The sequence below is a fragment of the Papaver somniferum genome, chromosome 5 (assembly GCF_003573695.1).
Source record: "Papaver somniferum cultivar HN1 chromosome 5, ASM357369v1, whole genome shotgun sequence".
NCBI lineage: Eukaryota > Viridiplantae > Streptophyta > Magnoliopsida > Ranunculales > Papaveraceae > Papaver > Papaver somniferum.
The window spans coordinates 158802326-158825011 of NC_039362.1; the positions used below are offsets into that span (position 1 = coordinate 158802326).

The following is a 22686-nucleotide window of genomic DNA, read 5'->3' on the forward strand; positions in this document are numbered from 1 at the left end:
GAACCTTCCTGTTAGGATTTTTTTTTATTTCTTTTTGAATTCTTTTTAGTGTATGCCCGATTTTGTTAATAGGGCTTGGAAAAGAGATACTCTAGGTCGATTGATTAGCGAAAAACCTAGTAGTTCTTCTGATTTAAGCAGGGAGCTCGAAGATTCTTCTTTTGAGAGCCCTGTTTTTGGAAACTTCTGTTTTGAGAATCTGTCTCTTTGTGAGGAAAGTACCCCTAGTACTTCTGTTGTGCCAGCGATGGCAACTTTGAAAGATTACATGTTCCCAACTAGGACCAACCGAGCTTCATGCATTAAATTGCCAGCCACTACGGCTAATTTGAGATAAAACCTAGTATTCTTCAAATGATCCCTATATTCTTAGGAAAAGATGATGAGAACCCTTATTTTCATATTAGGGACTTTGAGGAAATCTGTGGGACAATTAGAATAAAAGACCTTACTGATGAAGTCTTGAAACTTAAGATGTTTCCCTTTTCCTTGAGAGATAAAGCCAAGACCTGGCTAACAACCTACCGTCTGAATTGAAACATGGCAGGAACTTATGCTGCCTTCTATATGAAATTCTACCCTAAGCATAAAACTGCAGCTGTTAGGCAGAAAATTAGTGTGCTAGTGTGCAACAAGAGGGAGAGTCTCTTTATAGGTTTTTAGAGCGATTCAATGATCTCCTATCTCAGTGTCCTCACCATGGATTTGATAATATGAAACTTGTACAGATTATTTATGATGGTTTAGACTATTCGACCAAAGCCATGGTTGAGTCTATGTGCGCTGGTGAGTTCACTAGTAAAAATGCTGATGATGCTTTTACCTTCTTAGGAGCTATCGCTGAAAAATCCCAACAGTGGGAATCTTGTGTTGAACCCCCTAAAAGACTCTTGGTCAATAGAAGTAGCACCAATATGGTAGATACGAGTTTTGCGTCAGATGCTAAGTTTGCTGCTTTGTCCAGAAGGTTAGAAGCTTTAGAAATGGGTCAGTCTAAAAATAGGCCCCTTGTTGAACCTAATAGAGCCTCTCAAGTCTCTAGTTGTGGAATAGAGCCCGATAATTCATTTTGGGAAGGTCAAGTTAGTGAAGAACAAGCCCATGCTGTCTATAACAACTCTAGGTTTGAGAACCGTCAGAAGTTTGACCCATACTCAGAAACCTACAACCCTGGTTGGAGAAACCATCCTAATTTCTCTTGGTCTAAGGGCCAGAATCAAGGCCAGTCTAGCAATTCTCAGCCTCCCCCAGGTTTTGGTTTTAAGAACTCTTCAGGTCAAACCCAGTTTCAGAACACTTCCGAGAAAAAGATCTCTACCTTAGAGGAAGCTATCACTATGTTAGTAAGTAACCATGACATGCTATCAAAGAACCACATGAGCTTTCAACAAGAAACTAGGCAGAATTGAAGAATATTCCCAGAGTCTTGCCAAGTTAGAACTTCAAGTAGGACAAATAGCTAAGTTTATAAGTGAGAGAGAGGATGGAAGGTTCCCTAGTCATACTGATCCTAACCCTAGAGGAGAGAAATCGTACAATCATGTGAATGCTGTCACAACCCTAAGAAGTGGAAAGAAAGTTGACAACAAGGTCGCCATGCCTGATAGTGAACATGCTGTAGTTCACCCTGCTGAGCCAGAAAATGAGGAGACTGATAGAGTCTCCAAAGAGACCAATGAGGGTCCTGTTGAGCCTCACTTTGTTCCCAGAGCCCCGTTTCCCCAGCTGCTAGTTCCGACTAAGAGGGAGTCCAACTTTAATGATATATTGGAGGTTTTTAAGCAGGTTAATATCAACCTTCCATTATTAGATGCAATTAGGCAGATTCCCTCTTATGCCAAGTTCCTTAAGGACTTGTGTACGCGAAAGCGTAAGCTCAGTGTCCAGAAGAAAGCCTTCATAGCTAGTCATGTGAGTTCTATTATTCAGAATACCACTACTCCTAAGTATAAAGACCCAGGGTCCCCTACCATTTCTTGTACAATAGGTAAGTACCGTGTTGAGAAAGCGTTGCTTGACTTAGGAGCCAGTGTGAACTTACTGCCATACCATGTGTACCTTAAGCTAGGACTTGGTGAGATGAAACCTACCCAGATAACACTCCAGTTAGCTGATAGGTCCGTTAAAATCCCTCGTGGTGTGATCGAGGATGTTCTTATTGAGGTCGACAAGTTTATTTATCCAGTGGATTTCGTGGTCCTAGATACCCAACCTGTCCCCGACCCAGAGAACCAAATACCTGTGATTTTAGGTCGCCCATTCTTAGCTACGTCTAATGCGATCATAAACTGTCGAAATGGTATTATGAATCTATCTTTTGGTAATATGACTATTGAGCTGAATATTTTTAATGTAAACAAGCTACATTCTGAGCTAGATAGCACATGTATTGAAGAGGTGAACATGATAGGAACCTTAGTTCAGGAGTCATTACCAAACATCGTACCGGAAAATACATTGGAGAGTTGTTTATCCCATTTTAGCCTGGATTTCGACGATGATAGTAACATTGAACAAGTAAATGCTCTGTTGGATTCTGTTCCTATGTTAGATATTGATATATGGAAAGATAGGTTCGAACCATTACTAGCTTCTGAGTCTATCTTAATACCTTATTTAAAAGAGCCTCCTGAGTTGGAGTCTAATTATACATTTTTAGGCCCACCCGAGTCTTTCCCTGTGATTATAGCCTCCGATTTGGATAGTGATCAGGAAAGTAGTCCAGAGACCGTGCTTCAAGAAAATAAGGAAGCCTTAGAGTGGACCATAGAAGATATGAAGCAAGCTGAGGATGAACCACCTGATTATGACTTAGAGAAAGCAATTGACCTTTTTCAAGAACCCGATGGTCTAGAAATTAGGAACATTGTGACTAGTCATTGTAGAGGCACCCAAAATTCTAAGTTTGGGGGTAGAGATTGTCAATTATCCCCAATAGAAGTCCCTAACTTGGGACTCAAGCCTAGTGCATCTGAGGTATCGCTTGAGTGTATTCAGACTCCACAACCTGATCCGCCTGATAATGTCCAGGAGAAAATCCAAATGTTAGAGACCCGTTTTTCGGATGAATCTGTTTGCCGAGACACTCATATGAAGCCCAAGTGGGCACCTCAGATAAATCCAGTTGTCTTGCGAGAAACTTTAGATCAGGTTGTGCTCTATCTGCTCATTTTTCTGATCTTGAGCATTTGTCTCCTATTTGTGGCAGTTCTATTTGGTCTTATGGACCCACAATTATTTCGACTATTGGTATACGACTTTGGAAGGTGAAAATTCTTTTTGAGGTATTTGATGTCTAGCTAATGACTATAAATTTAGCATTTACTGGGAGGCTCCCGCGTTCATGTGATACGGTAATATCCTTCCTTATTTCTTTTCCCTCCAGTGGTAATAGTTTCTCCTTGTTCATGCTTTTATTTTCATCCTTAGAACATTGAGGACAATGTAAGATTTAAGTTTTTGGGGGTGGGGAAGAAACACTTTTTGTTAGCTTTTAGTTGCAATAAATAAACTCCAGAGCCTAGAAATTTATGCCTATTGAGGATTGCACTAACTAATCTAAGTGGATGGAAGCATTTTGATTGTAGGAGTTTGAGGAACCAATCTGATTAGATGGAAACATCTAAAGAGTCTATTCATAAAAGCACAGAGCTCAGATGTTAGAAATAACATGATAGTTTCACCATATCTCGTTGAGTCCTTTTCACTTCTATTTTTATTTTATTTTGTTTTTAAACTATGTTTCTCTAAGTGATAGGTGGGGCCCACGATTCAAGTTGTTACCAATGCTAGGGTGAATTAGAGTGATTGAGATACCATGAAAAAAAAAAAAAAAAAAAAAAAAAAGTTGAAAAAAAAAAGATGAAAAAAAAATAAAAAAAAAAAAAAAGAAAGAAATTGAGACCAGACCATTTGACCAAAAGGAATAAATTCAATAAAGTCGACCACTGGTACCCTTGTATATGCCAGTTGTGTTGACCTAGAGTTAGGTTATCGACCACTGGTACCCTTGTATATGCCAGTGTATTGATATTAGTCAGACTAGTATCTCAATCCATTAGGATAGGTTCATTTTGGCGGAGGCCTTCAGACAGATATGGGAAACGCCGTTCACTTAGTAAACATCAAAACCATCTATGTTTTTCTATATCCATCTCTTAATCTTTCCATGTGATTAGTTTGACTCCGAATATGATGTCCATAGTGCAACTATCTGAGTAGAGCTCTGTCACTTTATATGAATTTTAGTATGCTTGAGTGCAAACTCGTGTACAACAATTGGAATTTCGCATCAGGGTACTTCTTCCTGTAGTCAATAAGTATGCCAACCAAGGAGATTCTTTAGTGCCTTCCAAGGTTCTGCGTAGATAGCTAAGGTCTGGAGTACAGGTTTTGTGGGTATATCTCTGGTAAGCCCTCCCGAGACTATAGCTCGGCCACTAGGGCCACCTAGGGGTTTAAAGGCTTATTGCATACGCTAAATGCAATCGACGATGCCTGCGACAGTGAGTTAGGATTTTATTTTGTAGTTTTGATTTGCTCGGGACTAGCAAATAATAAGTTTGGGGGTATTTGATAGACGCATTTATGTGTCTAATATAGCTCATTTGTATATATTGTTAGTACTCGATATTGTACTTATTTGGTTATTTTATGTATTTGTAGGTGTTTTTGGAAAATAATCTCTTGCGGCGAATTTGGTAAAAATGTGGCATTTGGACCTCCGTTGATAACGTACCGGAAGCGCCTCAGAAGTGTACCGGAAGTATCCCAGAAATACCCCGGAGGAACCCCGAAAAAAAATGCGGAAAATGCCCCAGAGGACACTTGCTATACGGACCCTTGATTTTGGATAAGGGGTAACCTAATTACTAAGGGTGACCCATTTCCAGGCATCTGCTAAAGGGAGACCAGCCACAGATAAGGGGAGGTCAACTTCTCAAATTCAAAAGAAAATTTTGGCGGGAAAAAAGGCAGCAGCGTCAACAGTTTTGGATCAAGGATTTGAGCGACCTAGCAGGCGATTCAATGGGCAAATTTGGTACCCACGGACTCAACAAGACATAAGGGACCTGTTAGAAGCGATTAGACCCATCTAATTGGGCTGAATAAGTCAGAAAATCCACACAAAGTCAAGACAGTGCACACGGTCCCTGTTTAGGGTTTTGAATTGGTTTGAAAGATTTGGGAGAGATTCTTGCGTGGGATATACTTCAAAACAGTTGAGTTCAAGTCAGAGAAGATTTTGGGAGCAATAGAATAGCTCACAGACGCATACAAAGATCGACAGATGGAATTATTGTTCAAACTGCACGTGAAGAATAAGAGATTTATTCTCGAATTTGATCGAGTTTCTAGGGAATCTGAAGGCTATATAAGTGTTGGTTTACATCAAAGAAAGGTTAGAAACCTTTAGGAGAGAGTTTAGAGTCGATGAGAGCCTAGGAGAAGCAATTATAGAGGAGACAACGCTGCTGCTGCTGCTGCCATTAAAGCTTATGAAGAACACGAAGAACAGACCCGCAGAGTCAGTCGTTCTTCAGCAGACTTATTTTCCTACCACTGTTGTTGTTTCACAGCAGTAGATAGTTATCGTTTACAGCAGTCTTAAATTACCATACCCCTTTGTAACAGTGGCTCTGTAACACCATTACAGCGTTGCAAATTTCTGTTTCATCTTATATTCATCAATAAAAACACCTATTTTAGCCATGAATTCATCTTGTGAGTGTGTCTTTGGGATGAGGAGCTAAACCCATTAGCCGAGACGACGGAGGAAGCCATTGGTCCATATTGATTGGTATAATTCTAATTTTATTATTTATTTGCAATATTATTATTTGATTATTTGCATGGAATTGAATTTAAAATATTAGTTTTTATTGAATAGTTGTGAATTATTTTGATGAAGCATGCTGGGTTTTAAAAACTTTTGATGTTTTATACTTTGTGATTACAATTATTACTTCAAAAATATATTTGAGGCAAATATTAGAATTATTTTTAAAGATAGAATTGCATGAATATTATTTAGAATTTACTATTTAATTGGTTAATGGTGGAATCCTAGTCTTGGTATTTTCTCTAAAGGTTTGAACTATTTTATTTATTTGCCTGTTTAATTTAAATCTAGAAAAATTTTTTTCTTCACAAGTCTGAAAAGACCCTGTTTTTACCACTACTACAATTACTATTTGAAAAACCATCATGGATTTGTTGTAAAACCGAGAGAGCTCAATATCTATACATATTTAGTTTCCAAAGCAACCCAAAAACCTTACAAATGATTTAACTATTCCATTTCAGAAAAGTAAAAAAAGCTTACATGCTGCATTTTGCGTATGTCGAGATTCTTGAGATTGAGTCTGCGCCATAAGTCGAGGGCTTCTACGAAGGTTTAATGCAAGATTTTCATCTGTTGCTGCATAAATTGAGCCAGTGAAAATAACCATTAGGTCGTCATGAAAAAACTATAAACATCGACGAATATATTCTAAGCCGAAATATATGTAGATAGCAATGTAAGAAAGATACGACTATACCGATTGCATCCTGTGTATGTGGTGGTTCTCTATGTTGAGGATGTTGACTGAACCTTGGACTTCTGCGCAAGGGTAATTGGGTAGCATGACTGCTTTCTCCGCGATGTGGTACACTAACTTCATGTGGGGCAATTTCTGCAGCAGTTTCCCCATCATCGGAGCTACTATCATCTGCTGAGTCATGATTGGTTTTCTCTCCAGAACCAATAACTATGCCTCCTGTCTCTTTTACTTAATCCTAAAATTGAAAGAGAAAGAAAGCCTATTTTGGTATCTCAAAAGAGGAATTTGTACATAAACATGTAATACACTACAAACTTCTCATTAAAACTGAACTACATCTATTGCTATTAGTTACCACCAATAATTGTTTTGAATGGTTAACAATAGAAAATCATATCCCTATGGATCTTTCCACATAACTAATGGTGATGAAGGCAAGAAAGAATGCTTAGATCACATGAATGCCTCTGCTTTGATGAAGACAACTTATGTCTAGGATGTTTTTTCTAAATATATCTAAATGATGTAACAGATATATACACATACCTGGTATGGAGAAATCGCCTTTCCATTTATTTTTCCGGATGCCTCTGCGACGTCCTCATCTTGCCGCTGAACTTGTTTAATAAGTCCGGGACTGCGACACTTAGTGATTATGTTAGCATTATTTACCCTTGTTATTCCCATTTCAGTTGATTTACGGTGCGGTTCAAGGATCCCATGTTTTTCATTTACAGTCACTATACTTCATCAATAGATTCAAGATGTAGTTTTAACACCACGTGTTAAAATAAAACTCACTAAGGGTGTGTTTGCAGATGTGAGATGTATATGCAATATAAGATACATACCTTTTCTGCCAAATCTCGTCTACTGGAATCTGTATAAAATGCCTTACTGGTCTCTATGTTAGTTGTAATTTGTGTTGCTATTTCTTTCTCAGTTCCATCAACGACTTGAATAAGTCCAACCTGAATATTAAAGGCATCATTTAATAAAACAAAGAGGTATCACTTAATAGTGACTTTTACATTATAGTATAAATTTGAGTTAGTATAGTTAAAGTTGACTTACAAAGAAATATATAAGACCACTCTGGATTCGAAATACGACTGTTGTAATCTGAGAAAAGGCGGACCTTAGAGTTGAAAATATAGATTTAACAGTTGAATTAATCTCCCTATAAGCTTGAGTTTTGGGATTCAAAACTGGGACCTTATCACTCTCCATCCCTACAAAATCATGATATTGTAATCAAAACCAAGGAAATGTCAAAACTAAAACAAATAAACGCAACAAAATCATAAGTCCAACCGCTTGTGATTATGAAAACAGATCTTACGTATTGCATTTTGTGTATGTACTCGTTCTTGATCTGGTTCAAATAGTGCAACGCTACTCTGGAGTGTTATAGGAGGTGGCAGACCACCCTCCATGGCTGGAAAAAGTTGTTTTTTCAGTACATTTTCCATTTACAAAGTAGTATGGTAGTAGAAGAAAAATAATTAGTACATGGTGATAAACCACTTACACATTTCAGGTAGTGTTTTACAGTGCTGGGTGAGTTGAGGACTTTTATGAAGGTTCAAGTCAGCAGAGCGATTGCCCACCATTGCTAAAAGAGTTGGACCAACAAAATATTAGACAACATAAAGAGCATTTACAAAATCAGACACCATTCTACAAACATGCACTTTCACATACTATTTCCGCTTAGAAAAAAATAATTGTAAACCAAATATCAAATACCACCAATCAGAAAAACATACCACCAATCCAAACTTTAGGTGCCTTTAACACCTTTTTGAGTGCCTTTAACAGCTTTTCGAGCCAATTCAACACCTATACACGTAAAATACTAATAATAAGTACAAAGACTAACAATTTATCAATCTGAGATCAAATAAGACGCATAAATATGTTCATCATGAGGGAGCGGCATGTTGCAATCAATAAGTTTATTTTGTTTCTTATCATTTTTTGCCTTTGCACCTTCTGTTACCGGTTCAACATCATCACCTTTTTCTTCAACATTACCTTTTTCAGCATCATTACCTTCTTCTCGAACTTCACTTTATCTATATATGTACCATCATGAATTCCATCATTATCCTCCTCATCATCATCTCCTCTAGCAATTGGAATTGATTGGTCTTCATTAGTTTTACCAGAATCACTTAGTTCTTTCGGTGACGATGGCTGAGTATCATCTCGTTCACGGATTTTAAGCACTCCTGATTTCAAAAATTCCCCTCTAGTACTGCAGTCAAGAAGGTTCCAAAGGATGATTAATATGCTTCTTTTCTTGCCTGACCTTTGGAGCCAAAAGAATAACACAATACACGAGGAATCAATTAGAATAGAATCTACAAACTACAAATTCGGGAACAATGACAATGCATTGCGTTTAGTCGTCAAGGTCGAAAATCCACTATAATAAAGGCTAACTATCTTATGGACACGGTCATCATGGTTATAATTTCAAAAACACGACGACTAAAAACCAAACTACATATAAGAAAATTGGTTTTTGGCGGTTGTAGGTCGTCATAGTAAAAGCCGACTAGGATGGGCTCATATCCTGTAAGTGAATGTTCAAAACTAAACATTTACTTAAAGGATATCAACTCACAAGTGAGGCACATTATCTATACACCGACTTAAAAAGAGCTAGGATTAGAAAAGGAATTTTAAATAAAATTAACGTATATCCTACGTGGATTTAAACATTTATCCTCACCGGTAGTGTGCACATACTAAGTGATTTTGTCGTAGCATTTTATTCAAACGGTCCAAAACCAACCGCATCTTGATTCTCATCTGGCTTTGATAACTGGGGTATCTTTAGTCATACACATCAAGCGTTTTAAATATGGTTGTATCATAAGCACTATACTACTAACAATACCTTATTAACTTTTCTCTGGTTTTCTTCTTCTCTTCCTTTTCTCTCATTGCAATAAAACAAAGACGAAGCGAGCTATCGAAAGAAAACCTAAAAGTAGGAGAAGAATATTACGAATAAAGTTACTGAGATTTTGTGTGTTTCAATGGCGGAAAACAAACAAATCCCTCCACCAAAATATGATTTAGATGCAAAATGGGATGCTTGCCTTGATCTAACCGTACGTCGAACTGTTTACTCTTCTCTCGCTGGTGCTTTTGGTGGTCTCCTTTTATTCAGTGAGTTTATTTATTATCTCCCTCTTCAAAACATTACTGTTTTCTAGGGTTTTGGTTTTGGTAGTCATAGATATTGGGGATTACACAAGCTTAGAAGAAACTTTAATTGGGATTATTTGTTTTGTCATCATTGTTTTTAGTATGTAATTTGTGGCCGAGTTGAGATTATTTGTATGAAAACCTCTTTGGACGCCTCCGATTTGACATTATTTGGGGGTTTCTTTTCATTCAAGCTATTAAATGTGCCCTAGATTAGACAAATTTGATTGTGATTTGACGAAATTAGGGGTGGAATGTGAACGATTAATTGTTTGTATTTGGGGAAATACAAAATTTGGGAGGTATGGTGAAGGGTACTATTGTTTTCTTAGAGAAGAGGAAACTTGAAATGAAAATGTTTGCTGGGATTATGGTATCGTTACTGTTAGACTTTTAGCGGTGATAATCTAAGTAGATGGAGTTACATGTTAATGGACCGGAGTAATGTTGGCCAATTTCGTTACCCGTTGTATTCTCCTTGCTTTGGTTATTATTTGTTAGTCTTTGTATTTGATCGGATCCACTCATGGTGGTGCACTTTGAGTACAGTTTTCTTCACGGACCTTGTTTACTCATCAAGATTGTATTTGCTCTGCCATATAGTAATTTTTTGGTTGTATTAATCGTAGATGTGTTGATTATTTGATACAGGGAGTCCTGTGACTCGATGGGCATCCATAGCTCTTGGTGCTGGTATAGGTATTGGATCCGCATACACAGAGTGTTCTCACAAGTTTGAAGGGTCTACGACGAGGTTGCCATCTCCTTCTGAAGTTCCTCAAAAGACAATTGTTGTTGAGGCTGAGGTAACTATCGTTTCTGTTTGAGTTGTCTAAATTTTGCATTTTGTGTACTCCTGCTTGTGGTATTATAGCTGAACTTCAACGCAACACGAAGAAAGATTTGTTTTTATCAGACTCACACTTACATCATTAATGCCAGTGACAATCTTCTTCTGAATGAGTTATGTGGACAATCAAAAGAGTTATTATGGAAGCTTTCTTTCTTTTCCGTAGCTCAGAAATAAACCCTGTTAACCTAGCATGAATTTAGGATGACCAAGCATCAGAAACATAGTAGAACTCATGATTGAATGGACAAGTGCACTAGCGATTTATGATACAAGTGTTGATATAGACAGAACTATAGAACTGTTTGTGAAATTAGCATCACAGTTGTAGTTTATATCATGCTAGCAGATCCTATTGACATGCTAGCAGATCCTATTGACATGCAAGCGTGAGAATTCCATGTATACTGCATTTATTGCACTTCCAGCGTTTTTAAATCGACTCTTACATTCATTAGATTATCATTATTGGTGGATTGGGGAATATTCCCTCTTTCCTGTTTTGTAACATGTGGCAATCTTAGGAGAGGAGTTTAGAGGACTAGAAAGAAAAGGATCTAGTTATAATAGTATATGAGAACTCATGCATGTGTCTGTGACAGTTCAGTACCATCATATCCTCAATATCAACTCGGCGTTGGCCTACAGAACTCAAGTCCGTCTGTTATGTTTATGAATATCTTCATCAGGTTTTTTGCTTCACATATTATGACATAGTAAAACAATCTGATGTGATTTTTTTTCTATCCTGAAATCTTTTGAAATATGGTCTCCTTTATCTTTCTGTAGGCAGGATAGAGTATATCGCCGCCCGTGATCCTTCTTCCACTAGACAAACATATTATACACAAATGAAATGATCTATTTTTTCAAATATTTGTTTTCATGACACTACCTTAATATTCCATTCTTCCATCTATATATGATTCTTCTCTTAAAGTGGACTTTCCAAGTTATGAAATACATCATTTCTGGTCATCTTTGTTTGCTGTATGGCTATCCCTTTTAATTAGTGTAAATGTATCTGAAAATGAAATTTCAGTTTGTATAGCTCGGAGTGCAGGTCTATTATTAGATGCTGTTAGATATTTAAGACCAGATAATCTTAGGATTAGGTACATATATATTAGCTGTACTGCCATATACGATTGTGTTAATGCAACAACTCTAGTTCGATGTATTCTTGTATTTTTTTTTTCCCATTTATTATAAACATGATTTCAGACATGATATTTACTCAAAATATGCACTGAGTTTACTGTATTTTTTTCTTCTTCCCAGGGTGAGCAGAACTAAAGGACTGGAGTTCGGTTAGATCTCAAAAACAATGGGAATTTCAAAAAATTATTGGCTTTTTTGTAAGTTGAGTCTGTTGATGTTTCACTTCTCCCAGCAATGATAAACTGGGGTTACTTTCTCAGATTGATAAGTTGAGATACGTTCCTGGTTTCTTATAGGAATTCTGCAGCCTTTTTGTGGGTTTTGATAAAATAAACGTGTACATCTCGAGTTGAGGTCTTAGATACCGGGAATGCTTTCTATATGATATCTTAGAATATGTCATACGCAATACATCATCTGGGAACTAACTTTGTCATGCAAATTTTTACTTTTATGCTTTATCAAAAAATATTTCATCAGGTAGTAAATCAGACCTAGTTTAATTTACTTAGGTTTTACCTAAACCTTCTATGATTATTGGGTTGGCAAATGTGCAGAAGTTTAAAGTTCCCTAATCCCAATGTTCTTGATCCTTTCCAAAATTGTTATCATGCAAAAATGGATCGATCAGGCTTCATATTTTGCCGAGTTGTTTGCATTTGAACTGAGACTGAGATAAAGTAGTCTCTCTCTAAGTTCGTATTGAGAAACTGTAGAGCTGATTTCCAATGTTTCACCAAAATGTTGGGTTGCATGATTTACAGTCCATAATTGGGTATGTTAGAATGGGATTAGAAGTTAATGTTTGGTGTCCCGGCGTGAATAGTTGGCGAGAGTCGCCTGTAGATTTACCGGAGCAAGCAACCAATTCCAGTTGGCTCTTTTTTACTGAACCACTTCCCACCATCTCCCAAATGACAACACTATCCTTATCTGCGCTGCAGCCGCTGCTTGCTTTACATGTGCTATAGGGATTCAAAAACATTTCATGGGGGGTTACCAATCTAGTGGATCCAGTGGTGAGGTTCGTATTGTTTTATATGGATTGGTAACCCCCTATGGAATTAATAACACCCCCTGTAGCATCCTTTCTTGCCATGTTACTTCGCTTGTTATCTAGTTCGAGTGAACAAAAGCAGCTCAAATTTCCCTCCAAAAATACACAACTTCAAAACAGAAGAAAGACATCTCAACGATGGGTAGTTTAGTTTGATTCTAGAACCAACTAGGAAACCTCCTCAATTCATTCCAAGAACTAAAGAACAACAAAAGTTATCACTCATATTACAACAAAACCCAACTCTGAAATTACACCAACTCAAACAAATTCACGCTCAAATATTCCATAAATCACTTGAGCAAGACAATATTTTAATCACAAAAGTAATCACAGCTTGTTCTGATTCAGGTACAATGGACTACGCAACTCGGGTATTTAATTATTTTCTCGAACCTGATCTCATTCTTTGTAATTCAATGCTAAAAGGTTACACTCAAAACCATATGTTCCGAAAAGCTCTATTCTTTTATCTCCAGTTTTTACAAAATGGGTTTTCTCCTGATAATTATACATTCCCGTATATACTTAAAACATGTGCTGCGATGACGATATGTAGATTGGGACAACAAATTCATGCTTCTTTGATTAAGAATGGAAGCGTGTTGGATGTTTTCTTGTTCAATTCTTTACTTGATATGTACTGTAAGTGTGGGCAGAGTGAATTTGCAATGAAGGTGTTTCAGGGAATTTCTGAACCAAGTTCAACTTCTTGGAATATAATGATTTGTGGGTTTTTAAGTTCTGGTGATTTAATGTCTGCACAGAAGTTGTTTTATGTAATGCCTTATAGAGACGTATCTTCTTGGAATACAATGTTAAGTGCTTATGCCAAATGTGGGGAGTTAGAGAATGCCAAAAGATTGTTTTATGAGATGCCTGTGAGGAATTTAGTTTCCTGGAATGCTTTGATTGCTGGGTTTTCTCAGAATGAGCGGTTTGATGAGGCTTTATCCACGTTTTCAGAGATGTTGAAGGCTGGAATTAGACCTGATAAAACTACAATATTATCTGTTGTTTCAGCTGTAAGCGCGATTAGTTCTCCTGAAGATGATGTTGTTAAACAAGTAGTTGGTTTTGCTAGAGCAATAGGTTCGGTTTCTGTATTAACAGCAGTTATAGATATGTATGCTAAGCTTGGGAGAATTGATGATGCACGAGCAATTTTTGATGAAATTTCAGAAAAAGATCTTGTTTCATGGAATGCTATGATTTCAGGGTATTCACAAAACCAAAAGCCGGCAGAAGCAATACAGTTATTTCGAGATATGCAATCAGAGTGCAGAGTTAAAATAAAAGCTGACAAGTTGACCATGGTTAGCTTGATCTCTTCCTGCTCACAGATGGGGGCATTAGCTCTTGGTGAATGGGTTCACACTTACATTGAGAAATTTGGTATCGAGTTCGATGAATACTTGGCAGCTGCACTTGTTGACATGTACGCGAAATGTGGAGATTTAGATCGATCTAGGCGGATTTTTCAGGAGATGCCAAGAAAGGATGTAGCCCTGTGGAATTCAATGATCAAAGCGCTGGCAATTCATGGGGAAGGAAAAGAATCATTAGAAATTTTCAGTCAGATGGAAAAGAACTCCGTGACACCAAACGATATTACATTTATAGGATTGCTTAATGCATGTAGTCATGGAGGTTTTGCTGAAAAGGGCCTGGAGTTATTCAGTTAAATGCAGAGCCAATATCAGATTGTTCCACGGATAGAACACTACGGTTGTGTTGTTGATCTCCTCTGTCGAGCTGGACGCCTTAACGATGCTTATGATTTTGTAAAAAAGATGCCCATCAAGCCTGACAAGGTTATTTGGGGTGCACTTCTTAGCTCATGTCGATCCCACCAGAATGTTGAATTGGCTGAAGAAGTTGCTCGTAAGCTCACTGAGTTGGACCCAAACCATGATGGTACCTATGTGCTTCTTTCGAATGTTTACGCTTCTGTAGGAAAGTGGAGAGACGTGAAGAAAGTGAGGGATCAAATGAAGGCACAAAACGTGCAAAAAGCTCCAGGTTGTAGTGCAGTTGAACTGGATAGTGTTTTGCATGAGTTTACAGCAGGGGATAAAACACACCCTAGATTCGAAGAAGTATATAAAGCTTGGGATGAAATCGTAAAGAGAATCAAGCCAATGGGTTATGAGCCTGACACAGGATTCTCGCTAAAGAATCTGGATGAAGAAGATAAAGAAGAAGGGTTGAACCGTCACAGTGAAAAATTGGCTTTGACATTCGCGCTCATAAGTACGGAACATTCACAACATAAACCAGCTATCAAGATTGTGAAAAACCTGAGAATTTGTGGAGATTGTCATACAGCCATGGAGTTTGTATCAAAACTTGAAGGCAGAGAGATAATAGTAAGAGATCGAAACCGTTTCCATCACTTTAAAGCAGGATCATGTTCTTGTGGGGGTTATTGGTGATATGGGATAAAAAAGAATATGAAAATAGCCGCAGTTTTTTAGTACCATCACCTTGCGAAGTACGTAAAACTGAAACTGAAAAAATTCTTCATTACTGTAAGACACTTTATGATCTTGCCTATGTTTCATGGTTTAAAGCTGTATAAATTATTTGTCCTGTCTTCTATGTAACTTGTTAAAGTTTATTTGACGATGTATAAAAATACTGTAGCGACAGACATTCCTGAACAAAGATAACAGGGTTTTTGGATATACAACAGAAAAGTCAGTTTTTTGTGAAGCGAAATAGTTTTGTTTCTGATTTTTGATATCCAAACGCGCGAAAGAGAAAAACTTATATCACCCCGTTTCAGTAAAAATGATACTTCTTCTTTTTTTCTTCACTTTTACCCGAAAGTATCACTTTTTTTGAAATAAAAGGAGTAAAACCTTACATGGGACAAATGAGACAAACTGTGATAGTCCACCTTGGTCACATTCTAGAAGGTACTAATTTGAACACATTGACACAATGCGTGTGACCGGCGCATGTGACAACTAACAACCTCCTCGTTTGAAAACGTATAAAATGAATTCATTCTGTTAACTCCATTCTCTCTCTCAAACAGATATTTTCTCCTACTTCAAAAAAAAAAAAAAAACAACCAACAAAATTTGAAATCGATCGATCAAAGTTATCACAGATCCAATAAAACATGGTTGAGAGTGTCGGAATAGATCAAACAGATACCGGCGGAGTTGACGGAATCTCCACAGATCTCTCTGAAGCCGATTCTTCTCTGTTATTCTCTAAATCAGCACCACCAAAAGTTCCTCGCAGGCTTCAGAAGAGACTCATGGAGTGTAAGAATAGTTCTGCCACAACTGTTGAAGAAATTGAATCAAAGCTCAAAGAAGCCGATCTCCGTAGACAAGTGAGTTTTCGAAGGACAATTTATTTTGAAATGTACTTGTTAGTTCAAATATCGTTGATTGTCATTTGATTAGATTCACACAAGTTATGAACTTCAAAGATTGATTTAGTCAGTGATTTTGATTATTTAGTTCAACTCTTAGGTTTGTTGTATGTCTATTTCGGATGCCATAATGATCTCAATTTCTGAATTTTGAAGAGATATGATCTTTTTGAGATTGATGGTTACCTTTTAAGAAATGTTGTTAATAAATCTTGCCCTCGTTGTTGTTGTCTATTGGAGCAATTTTATTTTCTTCATGTGACTGATTTTTGAATATGATTTGCGTGAATGTGGTATATCTGTAGCAATTTCATGCCTGGTTGTCCAACAAGGCTAGGACAACACAGAAAATTTCTTCACAATCTTCACCATGTAATGAAGAGCCTGGTCGACGCCTTGAAGCGAAGCTTCATGCTGCTGAACAGAAAAGGTAATAACTCTTGTTGTTATTCTGTTCCTCAGATTTTTTCTTCTTCCTTTTGGGTCTTCTATTTGCAAACATGTTTCTCTACTTAAGAACTGTGCAAATTGATAGTTTGATATGTAGTTGTGTGCTTAAGTATAAAGTACAAGATGTTCTTCTGGCACAACTAAATAATAGTTCAGTAGCTTCATAATGTGATATTAGCTTAGTAAGACCTACCAACCTGATCAAGCCATCTTATCTCGTCGAAATTGTTACGTAGTACTTATGCCTTAATACTTTTGATTTTGGACTGAAATTAGGTTTTCGGGTTAGGTTCTCTTTTTCTCTATCATGCACATACACTCAGATACACATGCAAATGAGGTGAAAGTAGTGAGGAGGGACCACTTAATTTTCTGTACGATGGGGGAAGCATTTGAGCCTTGTGGATCTTTTGCTGTGTTCATAGGATTTAACAACCTTTAGTTCTATCCAACAGGTTGAGCATTCTGTCAAATGCTCAGATGCGCTTAGCAAAATTAGATGAGAGGAGGCAAGCAGCTAAAAGTGGAGTGGAAACGCGTTCTGAGAGGCAACGTGAGGAACTTAGTGAAAAAGTTGAACTGAGAGTGCAACGGGCAGAAACAAACCGAATGCTCCTCCTGAGGGCTTACAGGCAGCAAAAGAGTGCCACAAAGGAGAGGAAGGCTCACTCGTTGTTGCAGAGGATGGTTCGTGAGAGGAGGTACAAGGATTTTGTACATACTGCCGTCAATGAAAAACGTGCAGCCGCCGAGAAGAAGAGGTTGGGATTGTTGGATTCTGAGAAGAGAAGAGCATGCAGTAGGGTAATGAAAGTGCGGCGGGTGGCTAGGTCTGTTCGACACCAGCGAGAGATTGAGAGAAGTACAATGAAGGACCGCTTGGAAGATCGGCTTCAGCGGGTACATGCAAATCTTATTCTTCCCAATCATTTTTGTGATTCGTGACATAAGTAGTTTATTGTTATCTGTTGTTTTTGTCGGTTTAAATCGCCAAGATTTCTCTTAGTTTTTTCTATTAACTTCTTATGTCACATGAACAGGCTAAGAAGCGAAGAGCAGAGTATTTAAGGCAAAGAGGAAGTCTTCAAAGTTTTGTTCATGTTAATGCGCATAAGATGCACAGGCAGGGCGATTTTCTTTCAAGAAAATTAGCATGGTATGTATGCTGATCTTGCATATTTGACTTCTATATGGTATATTATATAGAGTGTTTTCCATACCTTAGTCAAGCTGTGTTCTTTAAGCATGGAAAATGGTTTATTTCCTGTTGATAAACACAGTTATTTGTAGCTATTACTTAAATTATTTACTAATGTAAGTCTAAGCGTGAAAATGTAATCATGATATTCCATGTTGAAAGTCTCAAGTGTTCAGGTATCTGAAATTTTAACTTATTCTGAGCTGTTTAATTTCTTGTGAAGGTTTTTACTAGTACTTTTCATATTCTTTTTCAATCTATATTCTGCCTAAAACTATTTCATGTCAGGTGCTGGAGGCGGTTCCTGAGGTTGAGGAAAACTACCTTTGCTTTAGCTAAAGATTATGAGGCGTTGGGAATAAGTGAGAAACATGTTAGACTGATGCCATTTGAGCAGCTTGCTCTTCAGATTGAATCTTCAGCGACAGTTCAGACTGTTAAAGTGTTATTTGATCGTCTTGATAGCCGCTTTACACTGTCGCAAGCTTCTACTGTTACCAATCGTACTTCTAGTTCAGGCAACATTGATCACCTACTCCAACAAGTTGCTCCTCCAAAGCAAAGAGGTCCACTTTCTAATGCAATCTATAGCAGACCGGCAAGGAAAGGACCCAAAGGAGATCCATGTCCACCTAAGTTATCAAGGTATCCTGTCAGAGTAGTGCTCTCTGCTTTTATGATATTGGGGCATCCAGGTGCAGTTTTCAGTGAGCGTGGAGAGCTTGAAATCGGTCTTGCCGAGTCCGCTGGAAAATTCATTAAGGAGTTTGAGGTGTTAATGAGAATTATATTAGACCCTCCCACTCAGTGTACCTACCAGGAGTCAGGGTCCACATTGTCAAGTAAATGGACCTTCAGAGAGCAGTTGGAAGCTTTTGATGCCGCATGGTGCTCCTATCTTTCTCATTTTGTAGCCTGGAAAGCTAAAGATGCTAGTTCTTTAGAGGAGGATCTCGTTAAAGCCGCTTGCCAACTAGAGCTATCAATGACGGAGAAGTGCAAAATAAGTATGGAAGGGGATAATGGTGTTCTTACTCCTGATATGACAGCTGTCAAAAAACAGGTAATATTTGACACTTAACTCAGTGTCATTGAATCTACATGCATGCATATTGTGTACAAATATTCTCCATTTGTCATTACTCAATTAGGATAGTACTCCCAGTCTGTCCATGATACTGCTGGTTATGTCTTGTGTTTAGAGTAGGATCGCCTAAATTAAGACTTTGAGCTTACAATTTCTGACCTATACCTATTATACTTAATTGATTCTGGAAAGTTAATTAGATTGTGTCTTCTTACATTTGGTTCAGTCTCAGTATTAGGCAAAAATTGAGGTACTCTGCTATGTTTTTACATCCTTGGTATTTTCCTTAGGTAGTTACTATTTACATGGATCTTATATAGCTGTTCTAGACATGCATTTACAATTACAAGGATAATGGTTACCCTGACGTCTTCTGTTGTTGCTAGGTCGCAGAAGATCAGAGACTTCTAAGGGAAAAAGTGAACAGTCTTAGTGGTTTTGCTGGAATTCAACGTATGGAACGTGCTCTATCTGATGCGAGATCCAGATTTCCTAAAGCCAGTAAGGGTGCAATTATTTCCCAAGTTGCTCGTAGCTCATCTGCAACTCCATCCAGATCTTCTGCTGCCCCTTCTTCAGTTTCTACTTCAAATGAAGGAAGAATACCAGTTGATGTTGGTGAGAGACCGAGTAGTGTAGTTTGCTCCTTGTTTAAGACAGATGCTTCTTTCGCTATAAAGGAAGTTGGCTCCTCCACTTCGTCCAAGAGTAGTGATGCTAGTCATTCAGGTTCTCCGAGTGACAGGTTGGTTACAGATAATGAGATTCTTGTAAATGAGATTGTCCATGGGCATCAGGGTTCTATTGCTGACAACTTAAATTCCAGTAACCGTGACCATGAGAGTATCAAGGTTAGCACATATCTGTACTTGATGTGTATTAGATATAATTTTTGAGAGGTCTAAATCTCAAGTACTAGATAACAATGGTATGCAAGTCTACCAGTGACGAGCCTTGTTTTCATTCTGTTGCCTTATTTGTTAAGCAGGCAAACATAAAAGATATAATGGAGAAGGCATTTTGGGATGGTATCACAGAATCTATGAGGCAAGAAGAGCCCAACTATGGCCGTGTAGTTGATCTCATGAACGAGGTAAGGGATGAACTGTGTGAGATTGCTCCTCAGAAATGGAGGCAAGATATTCTTGACGCTATTGATCTTGAGATTCTCGCTGAGGTAATTAGCCTTAATGAGTTAATGTATAGCAAGTAATGTTAATGAGATCATTTTTGTTTATTTTTTGGGGCTCATAAACTATCCTTTTCTCTTTCCTTTTAGGTGTTGGCCTCAGAAACGCATGACATGGTTTATCTTGGGAAAATTCTGGAGTTTGCATTAGTCACCCTGCAAAAGCTTTCAGCTCCTGCTAACGAGGATGATATGATGGTTACTCACAAAAAGTTGATGAATGAGCTAGGAGAGATTTTTCAAGCTGGAGATAACTCAAATGTTTCTTTTGTTAATGCAACAGTCAAGGGTTTGCGCTTTGTTTTGGAGCAGATTCAGGTTTGATTTTATGTGTTTCCTACTCGTTATTTGGTTCCACTTGTCTTATTCTCAATCTTTTAAGAAGTAACTTTGCATGATAAGAATTTAAAAAATGTAAATTCGTGCAATAGTTGTTATGCTGGAACTTCGGTTACATCCTTATAGGTCCCTATCCTTCTTTTGAGGGCCATACATATCTCTAAGTTGATGTCCATCATCTGACCTCAGCTAAATGCAGCTAAACAAATAGACACTTTTATGCAGAACATTTCCCTAGGAGTATTATGTTTGAGTTCATATTTGAAATGTTCAACTATTGATTGTGTAAAGTCAAAAATTGAGCTGTAAACGTGAAATGTTGTGGTAGGCGTTAAAGAGAGAAATTAGCAAAGCACGTATAAGAATCATGGAACCACTCATAAAAGGACCTGCTGGTTTGGAATACCTAAGAAAGGCTTTTACCAGTCGTCATGGACTTCCAGATGATGCCTCAAATGCTCTACCGCTTACGCTGCGGTGGTTTTCATCTCTTCAAGTTAGTGCCCATCAGGAGTGGAAAGAACATAATGATTCCTTATCCAGTTTAACTGCGAGAGGCGATAGCTCTTCTCAGAACCTTTTTCCCATGGTCACCCTTCGGACTGGTGGTAGTGTTTCTCTCTCATCACAAAGCCAGCAGATAACTTCATCTCCCAATATACTAAAAGCTGCAGGTTTGGCATATAGCTTTGGTGCAACTTCCGATTCTTCATACTGTCTAACTTACCCTGACACCAGTTATGCTTTCTTTGCATTTTATCAGGTATTCAACAACCAGAATGCAAAGGAGAAACTATTGATCTCTTGGTTAGGCTTGGTGTGTTGAAGTTAGTTAGCGAGATTGAAGGGTTAACAGAACAGATTCTACCTGAAACCCTTAAACTCAACCTCTCAAGACTAAGGATGGTTCAGACCCAACTTCAAAAGATTATTGTTATTTCTACTAGGTATGTAATTTTTTTTAATATTTTTTTGCATGACCCTAGTGAAGATAATTGCAAAACTTCGGCCTATGTTGACAGCTTAATACATGTCATTGTTATTTTATGTTGTTGATCTTGTCTAAACCTAATGTCTCTGTTGGTTGAAATACCAAGACTTTCTAATTGCTCTCATGCATAATTCGATACAACCTGTGACAGGTAACCATTTGTGCAAGTGACAACAGAAAAATGCCGAAACCTTGCAAAATAATTAAGATTAAACATTTGATATTGTGAGCTTGTTTGAATGATTAAATCTCTGGATAATCATGACTCATAACAGTTCAAATGTCAGTTGGTAACTATCATGACCAGTGATGAATTTTAGGATTATAATTACTATAGGTGCGGATTTAAGCCACAAGAGGAGCCATGAATCTGTCTATACATTATCTTGTGATTCTCATGGATCTGTGTACTAGTATTGACTTACTTTATATGTTTGTGAACAGTATGTTGGTTTATCGGCAAATCCTACTCAGCGAGAACTTAACCGCAAGCCCCACAGATATGGAAACTAAAATAACCACTTCTGTTAAGAAACTCTCTGAGCTCTTGGACCATGTCGAGGACGTCGGTGTTACAGAGATCGTTGAAACAATCAATGAGCTTTCGGAAGACGGTGATTTGGAACTTCAAGAGAAGAAGAAAGTGATGGCGAACATGCTAACTAAGAGCTTGCAAGAAGGGAACGCCATATACACGAAAGTATCTGGTGCTGTTTATTTGGCAGCCAGGGCGATTATGCTTAGAGGAAGTGGATCTCAAGGAAAAGAACTTGCAGAGATGGCACTTCGACGGATAGGAGGTGCTGGTCTCATTGATAGGGTAATTGATGTTGCAGAAATCTTGACTGTGGTTGCACAAGTCACACGTAATGTTCATTGGTCGTGGTATACCGAACTTCAAAAACTGGTCATGATTCCTTCAATGTGAGGTAGATCCCATTATTTCACATTTGACAAGTTAAAAAAAATCAAATAGATGTAATCTTCATTTTTTCCCACACCCAAACTGTGATGTGTGAAACCTAATATAGTTGCAGAATGCGTGCAATGTTCCATTACAAAAAACAATGTGTGGAAATGTATTTTGATTATAATAGCAAAAGAAGTAAATATACCCTTGTGTCTAAACTGTGGCACAAACAATTCTCTTTTCTACTTTTCAGTCTAAAATTGTTACTTCAAAGATGTCGAAGTCTGGTTTTCTCC

The 22686-nt window shown here is 37.7% G+C and overlaps 2 protein-coding genes and 1 pseudogene across 2 annotated transcripts; all 3 read left to right on the forward strand.

Annotated features, from left to right (window-relative positions):
- The first annotated feature begins 9439 nt into the window (after positions 1–9439).
- LOC113283375 (MICOS complex subunit Mic10-like) lies at positions 9440–12248 on the forward strand. Its single transcript, XM_026532608.1, has 3 exons — positions 9440–9728; positions 10419–10573; positions 11899–12248. Exons 1-3 carry the CDS (start codon positions 9596–9598, stop codon positions 11911–11913), a joined length of 303 nt encoding a protein of 100 aa, XP_026388393.1. The 5' UTR covers positions 9440–9595; the 3' UTR covers positions 11914–12248.
- Positions 12249–12766: 518 nt separating this feature from the next.
- On the forward strand, positions 12767–15493 carry LOC113279940 (annotated as a pseudogene).
- Positions 15494–15868: 375 nt separating this feature from the next.
- Positions 15869–22608, forward strand: LOC113283376. The gene is made up of 11 exons (XM_026532609.1): positions 15869–16184; positions 16532–16656; positions 17132–17576; positions 17717–17832; positions 18163–18937; positions 19348–19812; positions 19950–20138; positions 20241–20468; positions 20818–21163; positions 21253–21436; positions 21925–22608. Exons 1-11 carry the CDS (start codon positions 15966–15968, stop codon positions 22406–22408), a joined length of 3576 nt encoding a protein of 1191 aa, XP_026388394.1. The 5' UTR covers positions 15869–15965; the 3' UTR covers positions 22409–22608.
- The last annotated feature ends 78 nt before the right edge of the window (positions 22609–22686 follow it).